We start from the raw sequence: 15539 nt of genomic DNA, 5'->3' as shown, positions 1-15539 counted from the left end.
AAACCTGACCCTTTTTTATCTTTCCTCAGTTTGATGAATGGCAGCAAAATCCAAGCAAAAATCTACTCATTCTAGGCTCACTTTTCTCCTGCACATTGCCCTAAATTATATTTCTAAAATACAAACGTGCGCATATCACTGTCCCTTAAAAATCCTTCAAAGACTCCTACTTGTCTTCCAGAAATTTCTGAAATCTTTAGCACATTTGTCAGTCACTAAATTCTATCGATTGTTATTTCTTTTTTTTTTTTTTTAAGATTTTATTTATTTATTCGACAGAGATAGAGACAGCCAGCGAGAGAGGGAACACAAGCAGGGGGAGTGGGAGAGAAAGAAGCAGGCTCATAGCGGAAGAGCCTGATGTGGGGCTCGATCCCAGAACGCTGGGATCACGCCCTGAGCCGAAGGCAGCCGCTTAACCGCTGTGCCACCCAGGCGCCCCTCGATTGTTATTTCTTAATCTTGGAATCCACCTCCTTTCTTGTACCAGGGCTTTTGTTTTGACTCTTGTAATTAATGATTTGGGTTATGATGGTCTCTTATAAACTACTTCCCTCTTACTTTCAACCTTATTACATGTCAACATTGCCCTAAATTATATATATATATTTTTTTAATTTTATTTATTTGACAGAGATAGAGACAGCCAGCGAGAGAGGGAACACAAGCAGGGGGAGTGGGAGAGGAAGAAGCAGGCTCGTAGCAGAGGAGCCTGATGTGGGGCCCTATCCCATAACGCTGGGATCAAGCCCTGAGCCGAAGGTAGACGCTTAACCGCTGTGCCACCCAGGCGCCCCCCTAAATTATATTTCTAAAATACAAAGTAAACATATCACTCTCCCTTAAAAATCCTTCAAAGACTCCTACTTGTCTTCCAGAAATTTCTGAAATCTTTAGCACATTTGGCAAGACTTTTCACGATCTGGCTAATGCCTAATTTTCTGGCCTCATCTCCCACCACTCCTTCACACCTACCGTGTGGTCCAGTCATACCAGACTACCCGCAGGACCTGTCGCTCACTCTTCTCACTGTCTGCTTTTACATGTTGCGAGTGCCTCTGCCTCCACGACCTTCACTTCTCATTCATCTGGCCAGCTTGTTCTCTTCATTAAGGCTCTGCTCTAATGCGTTCTCCTTTTGGAAGACCCTGGCCTCAGACTGAGTTAGGTGCTCCTCTTCTGTATTCCCTTTGTATTCTGTAACTACCTCTTATGGAGCTCTTCCCACATTATAGTATGATCATTAGTTCTCATATTATCAGTACTTATAGTACAGGGACTGTGTCTTAATTATCTTTGTATCAAACCGTGTTTGTGAATTAAGACAAAAATACATAGAAAAGATTGCAAAATAGTAATTACATTTAATTGTCAGGGGATCTTGCATAACCTCTTCGGAGCATTTATCATATCATTTGACTTGTGCATATTTTTAGGTTTATTTTTCATAACAATGAGGAATTAAAATAAGGAAGCTTTCTATGAAGTGTTTAATACAGTTTGATTAAAATGTTTTGTTAGGTAATATTTCACATGTGTAATAGATATGTGCAGATTGTGGGGGCGCCTGGGTGGCTCAGTTGATTAAGCCGCAGGCTCTTGATTTTGGCTTGGGTCATGCTCTCAGGCTCCTGGGATCAAGTCCCGAGTCAGACTCTGCACTCACCAGGGAGTCTGCTTGAGGATTCTTTCTTTCTTGCCCTCTGCCCCTCCCCCTGCTTTCTCCCTCTCTCTCCCTCTCTCTCTCTCACGAATAAATAAATAAATCTTAAAGAAATATGTGCAGATTGTGATCTAGTTTGAATTTATGAGTGTAAACTTTTACTCAGACCTATTTGCATTTTTTTAATTGGATCCTTTTTTTCCTCTTCTCTGAGGAGGAGGGAATAGGTGATGGTTATTGGACAAAGAATAATGAGTGAACAGTTTTAGAGGAAATGAGAAGAGATAAGATATAAACATATGTGTGAAAATTTATCCTTGAAATACTATAGAGGAAGGTTTCCCTCTTGTGGTTCTGAGAAAGGAATGATGAGGAAAAGTGTAGAGGTAGAGTTGGGATAGGGTCATTTTGACTGTTTGTGGGTCCCTAAGAAACCTGTATCCTGCCTTGTCCCGTGAGAGAAGCAGCGGCACTTCCATCAGTGGCATAAGATGGGTGTTTGTTCTGTTGCTTTACATTATCTGAAGAGATCCACCCCCCCCACGCCTTTTTTACAGTGGTGGTAAAATACACACAATGTAAATTTACCATCTTAACTATTTCTAAATGTATTGTTCAGTAGTGGTACGTTCATTCACATCATTGGGCAACCAATCTCCAGAACCGTTTTCATCTTGCGGAGTAAACTATACCCAGGATATAACAACCCCCCACGCCTGCTTCCCCCTCAGCTCTTGGCAACCACCCTTCTACTTTCTGTCTCTGTGAATTTGACTTTTCCAGGTACCTCATAAAAGTGGAATCACAGTATATTGTCTTTTTACAACTGGCTTATTTCACTTAGCTTAATGTCCTTGAGCTTCATCCATGTTGTAGCATGTATCAGAATTTCATTCCTTTTTAAGGCTGAATAATATTCCATTGCATGTCTTTTCCACATGTGGTTTATCCATTCATCTGTGGATGGGCACTTGGGTTGCTTCCATCTTTTGGCTATTGTGAATAATGCTGCTATGAACCTGGGTGTACAAATATCTCTTCAAGACTCTGCTTTCAGGGGCATGTGGGTGGCCAGTTGGTAAAGCATCTGACTCTTGATCTCAGCTCAGGTCTTGATCTCAGGGTCATGAGTTCAAACCCTGTGTTTGGGCTCCACACTGGGTGTAGAGCCCTCTTTAAAAAAAAAAAAAAAAGACCCTACTTTTGGTTCTTTTGGATATATATCCAGAAGTGAAATTGTCTGACTCTTGATCTCAGCTCAGGTCTTGATCTCAGGGTCATGAGTTCAAACCCTGTGTTGGGCTCCACACTGGGTGTAGAGCCTGCTTTAAAAAAAAAAAAAAGACCCTGCTTTGGATATATATCCAGAAGTGAAATTGTTGGCTTATTTGGCAAGTCTCTTAAAAATTTCTTGAGGAACCACCATACTCCTTTTTATAGCATCTACACCATTTTACATTCCCGGTGCACAAGGTTTCTAATTTCTCCACATTCTCACCAACATTGTGATTTTCTGTTTTTTGGTAACAGCCATCCTAATGGATGTGAGATGGTATCTCATTGTGGTTTGAATTTTCATTTCCCTGATGATAAGTGATGTTGGGCATCTTTTCATCTACTTGCTGGTCATTTGTATATTTTCACTAGAGAAATGTTTATTCAAGTCCTTTGCCATTTTCTAGTTGGGTTTCTTTTTAGTTGTTGAGTTGTGGCCCTTTTTTCATATGGCCAATTGGGTGTGGAGGCCAGGCTCCAGGGCTGGGCTGCCTATGCACAAGCATTCTAAGCCTTTAAAGATAAGTGGCTGAAGGTGACAGTGTTTGGTTTCAGGGATGGTAATAAGTCTTCACTGTAACTGCTGTGTTACCATTAACTTGAACCAGACAGTTATATTTTAGGCCTTAGGGAAGAACTTTTCTAACACATATAGTGTTTTTGTGCTGGTTAAGATTAGAAGTGGGTTGGAGGCATATGTGAGAACTCTTGACTTGTCCACCAGGTTACCCTTCAATGGAATTTTTAAAAAGAAACTTCAAAATTTAAAAACATTTGTTTTCGCTGCTGGTTGTTGCATTCATGCACTGGGCTTCATGGCTTGCCGAGCAGACTTTATGCCCCACGCATCACTTGGATGGAGACTTGTGCTGGGTGTACCTTGCGCTCTACTATACCTGACAGCCTTGACTACAGATTTCAGTTGCTTTAGGAGACAGTCTAATGAACATAAAAATAATAGCCTTGTTTCGAAGTGGTATGTACTTATGTGTGTGTGTGTTTGGGGGGGATGCTCTAGACCTCTAAAAGAGGATTGTCTGAGATTCCTTACCCAGATAGTCACCTGTCCTATCAATCTGCATCTAACCTTGTAAAAACTTGTTGGGGGAAATTAAGCCAGATTTTTTTTCTGTCTAGTAAAGTTGTATCTGAAAAACTATGTTTAGATAGTGTTATTCATCCTTTTAATGTTGCCGGGTGAACTGGGGAGACCTACAGGCCCTGAGGCCTCCATCTTGCCCACCCTGGGACATCACTGGAGGCTCTCAGTCTTGTCACAAGAATTCAAGGAGAGACTAGACACAGTGCTTGAGCGGTGCAAGTGAAGAGTTTTTTTAAAGTGAGAGTCCACTCTGGAGATGTGAAAGTGAGTGAGCTCAAGGGAGAAGTTTGGATTTCTGTCTTTTATTGACCGTTGTTATCTGAGGGCTGGAGTATCTATTATTATTTCTTTGGGAGCAGGGTTTTGCACCTTTTCTCCCTTACCTGGTCAGGATCTCGAACCTTCTTTGTCTTGGGCCTGTCTGGTTTGATCTGGCTTCTTGTGGCTTTGTTTGTGGAATGCTGCCAGGTTACGAGCTTTCTTGGTAACAGGTCTTAACCACCTCCTCCCCACCCTCCAGGTGTCCTGTTAAAGCTCAACTAAGTGCCTTTTGTAACAGTAATAGAAGAGAAAGAGGAAGGAAAAATGATTGAAATAATAGTATAGTAATTGTGGTAGATTGCAAAAATGGTCTAAGTTCTTCTCCTTCATGTATCCATGTTCCTTTGCTAGGTAATTTTGAGTGATTTCCCACTGTGACTCTGAGATCAGCCATATGACTTGCACTGGACCATGCAGTGTTGGCAAATGTAGCGCAAAAAGGAACTTGCAAAGATCTTGTGCATTGGGGCTTGTCCTCCCTTGGGTTCCTGGAACCTTTCTGTCACCATGTGAATAAGCTTTGGTTGGCCTTGTGAGTAGGTCAGCCAGTTGACCAGGCAGCTCACTGCAGATACTTGAGTCAGCCCAGCCATGACCAGCAGAGGAACCTCCTAGCTGAGCCCAGCCTAAATTGTCCACCTACTGTTACTATTTATTTTTTTAAAGTAGGCTCCATGCCCAGTGTGGAGCCCAGTGTGGGGGCTTAAACTCATGACCCTGAAATCAAGACCTGAGCTGAGATTAAGAGTCAGATGCTCAACCGACTGAGCAACCCAGGTGCCCACGCCAACCTACTGTTAAAAAACAAAAATTCAAACAAGCAACTTTGAAGATCTAATTGGCTTTATTCATGAATCAGGCAGCATCCGATCTAGCAAGAAAGTAGAGCAGAGCTCTCCTGAGCTTAACTAACAGAAAGGTTTTAAAGGCAGGGGCGGGGGGTGGGGGGTTGGGGGTTGGGGGAGGAATTTATTAGCAAGGAATGCATTGTTTAAGCAGGATTGCTGTCCTAAGGGGAGTGGATGGGGGGTCTATGAGTAAATTTCCTAGTATTGACCAGGAAATTCCATGTAGACTGGTTAAAGGTTACATTCCTGAGGGGCTGAAATGGCAATTAGGTTAGTTATTAAGTCTTGATTACTGATTTGGGACCTTGACCTAAGTGATGCCATTTTGGGTCTGGGTTTTCTTTTTAATACTACAGTTTGTGAGCTAAATATAAAAGAAATGGTTGTTGTTTGAAGCCACTGAATTTTGGGATGGTTTGTTACGTAGCACAAAGTAACTGGTACAGAAATACAAATCTAAATTACTGTTGGATTATCTTTTCCTTCTTAGTGTAGATAATTAAAAAAATTATAATTTTAAAATTTGCTTTATTCTTTAGATTCTAGTGCTAATAATGTATAAATGTATAAGAAATGTTCTTGACTTTATTTTTTGCTTAATTATTGAACTTCAGCTATTGTAATAAATACTGTTTTTACTTTTTACATCATGTTGTGGTTTAACATTTTATTTTTTGAGATGTTAAAAGGCTCATAATAGAACAGCAGTCCCCAGTTCCTCTCTCCCTCTCCTCCTGTTTCTCAGTGCAATCACCAGCTCGCCTGTGTGTTGCCAGCTCATGTGCTGTCCCTGCTATTGCTTGTCACATCCACATTTTCAGCTCCAGAATTTCTCTCTAATTTTTTTCAATAATTTCTATCTTTTTGTTGATATTCTTGTTTTGTCATACATAGTTTTCCCAGTTTCCTTTAGTTCTTTGTCCATGTTTTCCTTTAGCTCTTTGAGCATATTTAAGAGAGTTGCTTTAGTCTTTTTCTCACAAGCCTGTGTTTCTTCCAGGGCACAGTGTCTGGAGACTTACTTTGTTCCTTTAAGTGGACCATGTTTTCCTCTTTTTTTTGGTATGCTTTGTGTGATCCATCTTTTGTTGGCATTTGGGCATTTGGAAAAACAGCCACCTCTCCTAGTCTTTGCAGACTGGCTCCATGTGGGGAAGTCCTTCACCAGTCAACCTGGATTGATGGCCTAAGGCCTGTGCTGGGCATGTGCATGTGTTTTAAAATTTTTTTTCTGTATAATTGGCTCCTTTTAAATGTCTTAATTTCCTTAAGAGCCTCACCCCTGTTTCTTCTAAAACCTTAGTTTTCCTATTCTATTTCTCAGTGATCTCTTGCCCCTGCTGGTCTGTAGTCCCCTGTGGTTTTCATTAGCCATCTGCTTCCTGTGGCTTCTCCTAGCCTGACATCCCAGCTGGTTTTGTTCATCTGAACTCTGAGTTAGGTAACAGAGATAGAAACCTGTCCCTCAGGTAGTCTACCAGCAGGTTAGAACTTTGCAGATTCAGTGTGCTCTCTTCTCTTCAGTTCACCAAAGGGAATAAGGGATCGGGCTGCCACATGCTCCAAACCAAGCCACACTGGGGAGGGAGTAGGGCGAGGGTGAGTGAAAACACCGTGAAATTTCCTACCGTAATTTTTAAAAAAAGATTTTATTTATTTATTTGATGGCTAGAGGGAGAGCATAAGCAGGGGGAGTGGCAGGCAGAGGGAGAGGAAGAAGCAGGCTCCCCGCTGAGCAGGGAGCCCCATGTGGGGCTTGATCCTAGGACCTTGAGATCATGACCTGAGCTGAAGGCAGATGCTTTAACCAACTGAGCCACCCAGGTGCCTCTTCCTACTGTATTTTAAATGTGGCTTTTTCTTAATTAGGCATTTGTTTTGTTGCAGTAGATCTTTGATTTCCAGAGCTCCTATAAATTATTTCAGTCTGTTTCTGGTTGTTCATTTAATGTTTCCATGGCAAAAAGAGAACCTGGAGCTTCCTAGTCCATCTTGCTGATGTTACTTGTCTCATCCATTTTTGATTTTATCTCATGGTTTCCTCGAATGATTTATGAGAATTTAATGCTCTGATGTCCTCCCCTCACCTTTCATCCTTTTAAGACAGTCACATCACAGCTTCTGGTTAAATTAGCATTTAATACTTATGTTATTATAACAAAGTTGTTATTTGCTGCTAAGTCAAATGGCTTACCATTATAGCAGTTCCTATCTTGAACAACTTTTCAGTAGCCCTCTTAGAGCTATTGATTGCCTTTTTTTTACTTCTTTCCCCCATTTGCTTTCTTGTTTGTTAAGTTTTGTAAAGTCTTCCTATATAAAACCTTCATTACATTTCAGTGCTTTTTTCCTATGAGTCTATAAGTTCCTTTGTATTTTCTTTGTCTTGTCTCTCATAGTCCTCTGCCCTCCTGCTACAATTTGAACCAGTTATTCTGTAATCATGCTACATAGCTCTCATCCTGGGACTTTGCTTAACCATCACCCAGAAATTTTTTTATCTTCTTTTCTGTGTTGAACCTCACATTTCCTGGGTTTCACATTTTGCTGGAGCACATCCTGTAGCAGCTTCCTAAGAAAGAGGAGATTGGAGGTAAATCATTTTTACTTCTTGCTTGTCTGAAACTTAGTGCTTGACTGACAACTTTGCGTAGTTATAAAATTCTAAAGTGAAATAGTGTTCTCTTAGACTTTTGAAGGGAGTGCTTTATATAACTTTTAGCTTTCCAGGTTGAGAAGTGTGATGCCTTTCTGATTTTCATTCTTTGCACATAACTTATATTTTCTTCATGAAAGCTCTAGCAGCTTTTTTTCATTTGTCATCCTTTGAGGTATAATCTTGATGTACCTTAATATGAATCATTTTTTCATTTATTGAGCTGGGAACTGTAGTGGTCCTTTCAGTCTGAAGACCCCATGTCTGGGAAACAATTCTCTTTTTCTCTCAAAATAATTTCTTTCTTTTGTTTTCTTTGGAATTTTTGTTACTCAGATATTAAACCTCATTGACTGATTTTTTTAGTTCTTTTAGCTTTTCTCCTAATAGTCATCACTTAAAAAAAAAAAGATTTTATTTATTTATTTGAAAGAGAGGGAGAGAGAGCATGAGCCGGGTTGGAGGGGGGAGAGTTCGAGGAAGAGGGAGAAGCAGACTCCCTGCTGAGCAGGGAGTCCAACAGGTGGCTCAGTGTCAAGACCCCTGAAATCATGACCTGAGCCAAAGACAGACACGTAACTGACTGAGCCACCCAGGTGCCCCATCACTTTTATTCCCCCCATCTATTTCCTGGCATACTTTCTTGTCTCCAGTTAAATTTTTATTTTGGTTGTCATTTAAAATTTCTAAGATATTTTCTTATTCTTGATTGTTCTTTTTTTATTGCCTCCTCTTATTGTGAATGTTGTCTCTTACTTGAGGATATTAATTATTTTCCTAAAGTTGTCTCCTGTTTCCTCCATTGCTTTGTTTTATACAGGTTTCTTCTTTTCTGTTTATTTGTTTTGGTTTCTGTTTTTCATGTTGGAACCTCACCAAGTGATCCTTGGTGTCCATTCATATTTAAGAGTGATACAGTAAAACATTAATTGAACACTGTGTGTCGAGGCAGGGCTGGTTGACTGGTGGCCCTCACTGGGTAATTAGGCAGTGAGCTGGCTGGACCTTTTCTCTGGGGTCATTTAAATCATCCCAGAGATGAATCTTCCAATACTATCTTTTTGGGGGTGGGATGTGAGAGGGATGCTAGGCTATGGGTGTTCTGGGAGTTGGCAGTAAAAGGAAACTGGGATCTTACCATCCAGTATGTAGACTTTGATTTTGATTTGTCACTATATCCTTGCCTTCTAGAGTCCCCTGGGCCCAGTTTTCTTTGGTTTACTTTCTTCAGAATATAAACACACTAGTTGAGAAAGAATAGTCAGCTGGTTACATGGGAGTAGAGTATGGGTTCTGTTTACTAGTGTTCTTACAATAGCTTCAGTCTTAACTCCTTCCTTCTGAGGTGTCTTAAGATTCTCTGATGTGAATAAACTTGTACTTGTTTTTTATTAGTATCTCCCTCTTTGGGCACTTAGGTTTTACATTCTCTATACTCCCTAAGCAGGTCACATTCCATTACTCTCTGTTTTCATATATAAGTATTTCCTTGTTTTATCAAAGGCAGAGTTATTTCTATTTCTCAATTCTGCTGTTTTTAGGGTGGTTTCAGAGAGGTGAAGAAAGCGGAAAGGTCTTTATTCCACTATTTTAAAGCTGGAAGTCTCCTAGATGTTGATTTAAAAATTGAATTTGAAGGAGAACCTGTGTTTTAATTGTACAAGGTCATCGCTGCATGTTCTATAAACATCACTGATAGTATCACTGTAGTATTTTCCTTCAGTTAAAAAAAATCTAATATTGCTTTAAAGCTGTATATAAAGACTCTTTCTTTTTGATTGCCAGGGTGGTGTTGGTATCCAACTATACACAAACCTTGAATATTCTACAAGAAGTATGCAAGCGTCATGGATATACTTATACAAGACTTGATGGACAAACACCAATCTCTCAAAGACAGCAAATTGTTGATGGCTTTAATAGTAAATACTCTTCTGATTTTATTTTTTTGTTGAGTTCAAAAGCTGGTGGTGTGGGACTTAACCTTATTGGAGGATCTCACTTAATTTTATATGACATTGATTGGAATCCAGCCACTGATATCCAGGTATGACTACTTATGCTTTAAACAAACAGCGTAGAATGCATACTGGGGATACTACCTGCTGGGGATATGAGGATGGAGCGGGTGTGTAATAACTGCTGCATAGTAAGGCCTTACTTTCTTTTAGGCACTCTGCTAAGTGCTTTGCATCTATTTAATCTTCACCGTAGTCCTGCAAGTGTGGATATTATTAGCCCTATTTTACGGATAAAGAGATGGAAGCTTGTTCTGGGCCACATAGCTTCTAAGACCCAGAGCCAGGATTCAGACCCAAACCTGTATACCTCTAGTTTTACTGCGTAGTTGGGCCTTTGGGTTGCTCACGACTACCAGGGCAAGACAATGATGTGTTGTAGATGCTATTACCAGTGTTTGTGCAGAGTATAGTAAAGACATTAAGTTAGCTTGTGTAGGAAGATATCTCAGAAGCAGCTTTTGGTTTTCTTCAGAATACAGTCCATTGTCATGTGCTTTCAGGTTTCTACCTACAAATTTGCACCTCATTTGGTGTCTGTGTTGGGGGACTCGAAGACAACCCTCAGGTTCAGGGATTACTAGAAAGACTCACAGAACCAAGAAAAATAGCTATCCTCCTAGTTATGGTTTATTACAGTGAAAGGATACATACTAAAATCAGTGAAGGTAAAAGGCACATGGAGAGTTCAGGTGAGACGAGGCACAAGTTTCCAGTTGTCCTCATCCACTGAAGTTATATGGACAATTCTTAATTCTGCCAGCATTGATGAGTGATAACACCTATTGAAGTATTGCCATCTAGAGAAGTTCGCTCAAGTCTTGATGTCCAGAGATTTTGTTGAGGTCAGAGTACCAGTGTGACTGACCTAAGTTGCTCAGTCTCCAAACCCTCCACAGGTCAAACTGTCCCAAGGCCCCCACCTCAGTCACATTGTTAGCAAAAACTGTCTTCTGTGGCCCAAGGCCTCAGGTAAACTAAGATGCTCTTACCAGGCAGGATATTACAAGGGCTTAGAGTTTATCTCCCAGGAGCTGGTTGAAGGTAAGACTTTTCTTTAGAATGCGCGGGGTTTGAACACCAGCTCTCTACACTATCACTGATAAATTGTGAAACTACAGGAATCTACCTACAGCCTGAACTGATTAGGGATCCTAGGGACTCCTCAGGATTAAGTCATTAGCTACTTGGACTGGGAAGAAGCCCTTCATGCCCACGCTATACTTGGTTCTTTGTGATCTTGCTGTCTAAACTTGCTGTTCTATTCTTTGATGCGGCTAGATTCTCTCACTGTTGTGTGACACCCGTGCAACTATTTTACAGTACGACAGTGAGTGTTCATCCATCCCTTTCCTTATCCCAGGAAAAAAATATGAGGTGGAGAATGCTTGGGTATGCCTGGGCTTTTTTTCCTGAAGCTATAAGTAAAATCTAGAATTCCTAATCTTAAGCGTATTAATGCATATTGCTTATGTAGACAGGGTTATTCATTCCTACTGTACTCTCTGAATTCTCATTTATTTCCTATAGGCAATGTCTAGAGTATGGAGAGATGGTCAGAAACATCCTGTACATATTTACAGACTTCTAACCACAGGTAATAATAACCCTTAAGTGTGAAAAAAAAATGTAGCCTCTTTGAATAATCAAAAAAAAATTTTTTTTGGTTAATCCGTGCTTTGATATAAGGAATATTGTTATTTTGTTAGCTAGTATGCTAACCAACGTGTTTTACCCTACAAAAATAACAGACTTAAAGATCTGAAGAAAATGGAATCAATGTTTTCTCTTTAGGTACAATAGAAGAAAAGATTTATCAAAGACAGATCAGTAAGCAAGATCTTTCTGGGGCAGTTGTAGACCTAACCAAGACTTCTGAACATATCCAGTTTTCAGTAGAGGAGCTAAAAAATTTGTTCACCTTACATGAAAGTTCACATTGTGTTACTCATGACCTGCTTGACTGTGAATGTACAGGAGACAAAGATGGTACAGGTTAGTTGTATTTTAATTGTGTTATGATGGTAAAGTTAATTTGTTTCTCTTTAGCAATTGAAAACATTTAAATACAGAGTAACTAAAATATTTACCATTTGCTTTTGTTAGTATTTTTTCCTCAGGTCATGGGGCACCTGCCAGGGTGTTTGAGAAAATATTAAGTAGAACCTTATTAGTTCTCTCAATTTAGCTTCTTCCGAATTAGTTGTGCACAATTTAGCTTGTTCAGGAAAACCTTTCAAGACCTGATATATGACTTTGGAATTACAAAAATGTTTTTAATCCTTATTTCTATTTCACTTGACAGAATAACCCTACTGTGTGTTTATCTTGTGTAGAACACATTCATAATGGGGTCATTCTTTCTGAGGCAGTTAGCATGGAACTTCTCAGTGCTTGACAAACTCCCTAGTGCTGCTCAAGTGAGGCTGAGAACGTCAACCCTCCAGAGTTGACATTGTTCAGATAGGAACTGCATCAGGAGTAGGACTTGAACAAGCAGTGACCAGTAGCTGGAAGTCACTTGGTAAATTGTGTTGCAAAGGTTTAAGATGGGGGCGCCTGGGTAGCTCAGTGGGTTAAGCATCTGCCTTTGGCGGCTCAGGTCATGATCCTATAGAGCTCTGTGGCAGGCTTTCTGCTCAGCAGGGTGTCTGTTTCTCCCCCTCTGCTCATGCTCTCTCTCTCTGTCTCTCTCAGATAAATAAATAAAATCTTAAAAGAAAAGAAAAGAAAAGAAAAGAAAAGAAAAGAAAAGAAAAGAAAAGGTTTAAGAAGGTAGACTAGACCAGACTGACGTGGAAAAATTTATATTTTATATAAGTCAACATTTGATTCTCTCTCTTGTATGCTTTTTCTATTTTAATAATTTTTGCTCTTTTCTTTTTTTTCCTTGTATTTACTCTAATGTCCTTTTTCTTATTTTTCAACTTGAATGCTTAGCTTGATGATTTTCAGTCTTATTTTCTGCATGGGTATTTAAGGCTGTACATTTTCCTCTAAGTTGAATCTCATAACTTTGATATGCAGTTCTAAATGTTTTGTATTTTCCATTATAATTTCATCTTTGACTCATGCATTACTTAAAAGTATGTTTTAATGTATTTTAGTTTTTGTTATTGTGTTCTAGCTACTGCAGAGTAGTCAGAAATATGGTAACTATAGAGACATGGTATGTGGTCACTTTGTAAATGTTTCTTTCTTTTTTTTAAAGATTTTATTTATTTTAGAGAGACAGGGAGAGCGAGCACGGGGGCGAGAAGGGGCAGGGGGAGAGGGAGAGAGAGAATCTCAGGCAGACTCCACGCTGAGCGAGGAGCCCTCTCACGACTCTGAGATCATAATCTAAGCTGAAGTCAAGAGTCAGATGAGCCTGACTGAGCCACCCAGGTGCCCCATTATGTTTGAAAACATGCATGAAAACCATGTGTATTCTCTAAATTACTTAGAGTTATGCCATATTAGTCAAATTTTCTGATACCAGATCAATTTTTTCTTATTTTACAGATTTAAAAATTTACTATTTTAACTTATAAATTGCTAATATATTTACATGGTTCAACTATTTATAAAATGTATATGGTAAAAACCCTTCTACATTTCTCTCATCTGCCTAATTTCTAGCCCTTCTGTCCTATAACCATTATTAGTTTTTTGTGTATCCTTCTAGATATATTTTTATGCTCATGCAGGGAACTCTGAATATATATTCTTATCCAGTTTTCCCACCAATAAGGTGTAGCATAGTGTATAGGTATAGTTCTGCAGCTTTTTCACTTAATATTATATCTTGAGATCTTACCATATCATTACAGAAAGTTTCCTCATTCTTTTTTTTCCTATATAATCCTTCATTGTATTTATATACCATAATTTATTTACCTGTCCCCCACAGGTATAATTAGGTATAATTTAGATATAATTATAGGTATAATTAGGTATACTAATCAAGTTCTTTCCAGTCAGCATATATCTTTATTCATACATCTTTTTCCATATGTTCAAGTATATCTATAAGGTAAATTTTCAGTGTTGTTGGGTCAGAGAATGTGTATATTTGTAATTTTAACAGATATTGCCAAAATGCCCTCCATTAGGGCTTGTATCCTTTTATTTTATATTTTATTTTATTTTATTTTATTTTTTGGTATCAATTTTTTATTTACATTCTAGTTAGTTGACATATAGTGTAATACTGGTTTCAGGAGTAGAATTTAGTGATTCAATACTTACATGCAACACCCAGTGCTCATCACAAGTGCCCTCCATTGGGGGTTGTATCCTTTATACCCCGCCAACAATAGACTAAAATGGCTATTTCTCCACAGCTTTGCCAGTTGAGTACATTATCAAATGTTTGAATTTTTCTGATAGTAAAAAAAATAATATATTGGTCTAGTTTAATTTGCTTTCCTCTTATTATGAGTGAAGTTGAGCATTTTTTCCTATATTTAAGAGCCTTCCTTTGTATGAACCATCTTTTCACATCATTTGCCCATTTTTCTATTAATAACCTAATTATTGTTAGATATATCTGTTATTGAAAGAAATACATTAAAATCTTACAGTATGACACTGGATTTTGCGAAGTTTCTTGTTAATGGTATCAATATTTGCTCCGTATATTTTGTATCTTGTGAATTTTTTATTATGGTTTATTTTATTAAGAGGTAGTGATTTCTTTATCCTTAATACCTTTTGCTTTCATTTATCTTAAGTTTATATATTACACTGGCTTTCTTTATGTTATTTGCCTGGTGTATCTTTTTCCCTTCTTTTGCCTTAGGTAGGTCTGTGTCCTTATGTCCTTATGTTATTTCTCTTGTTAATAGCATAAAAATGGACTTTCTTTTTTCCAGTCTCATGTTTTAACTAGAGCATTTAGTCTGTTTACATTTTTTATAATTAATGACATACTTTGATTCACTTCTGTCTTTTCATGTCCTGCTTTTTCCAGCAAAGGTCTGCTAGTGGTTCACTCTCAAACTTTGATTTCTCAAAGTGTGTTTGCTTTTTCTCTCTCTCAAATGGTGTCTTTGCTAGGTGTACAATTCTAGTCAGTTGGGTTTTTTGTTTTTGTTTTGTCAGTACTTTGAAGGTGTTATACTACTATCTTCTAGATTCTTAAAGTAATGTTGTCATCTCTTCAGACCTCAATGATTTTGCACATTGACAGGAATTAGATATTAAGGAAAGTTTTTTAAAGTGTGATAAAATTTTAAAAAGTCTGTAACTTTTAGAAATGCAAAGTGAAATATTTACAGTTGATATATACTGCATATTTATTTCATAATATTATGGAAGTAGAGAAAGCAGAGTCTAAATAAAACAAAATTGTCTCTTGGTTGATAGTACCTGAAAGTGGGGTACATAATAACCTGTAGGTTCTTCATTTCTATCTTGTTAACTTTAATATATACTTGAAATTTCCCATAGGTAAAATGTTTCAAAAAACCCTCTCAAGAGCTTCCATTGTTCTTGAGGATAGAGACTAAAATCTTTAAAGTTGTTAGTTAGGGTAGGGTTAAGTGCTGCAGCAGGAAACTCAAAAAGCACAGCGGCCTACCACAGTAGAAGTGTATTTCTCATGTAGCAGAGCACATAATAGTAACACAGTGCACAGCCTTCTCTAAGGTGATTTGGTGATCCAGGCTTCTTT

At 38.5% G+C, this 15539-nt stretch overlaps 1 protein-coding gene across 3 annotated transcripts in view; it reads left to right on the top strand.

The window, feature by feature from the left end:
- Positions 1-15539, top strand: part of RAD54B (RAD54 homolog B) — an 80553-nt gene that overhangs the window by 63539 nt on the left and 1475 nt on the right. For all 3 annotated transcript variants that reach the window (XM_026495720.4, XM_057307746.1, XM_057307747.1), the window contains 3 exons: positions 9651-9912; positions 11414-11480; positions 11678-11878. In XM_026495720.4, the coding sequence (XP_026351505.2) occupies positions 9651-9912; positions 11414-11480; positions 11678-11878 (530 nt within the window). The remainder of the gene's footprint in view (positions 1-9650; positions 9913-11413; positions 11481-11677; positions 11879-15539) is intronic.

The sequence above is a fragment of the Ursus arctos genome, unplaced genomic scaffold (genome assembly GCF_023065955.2).
Source record: "Ursus arctos isolate Adak ecotype North America unplaced genomic scaffold, UrsArc2.0 scaffold_6, whole genome shotgun sequence".
Lineage (NCBI taxonomy): Eukaryota > Metazoa > Chordata > Mammalia > Carnivora > Ursidae > Ursus > Ursus arctos.
This window is presented reverse-complemented; position numbering and strand designations above follow the sequence as displayed.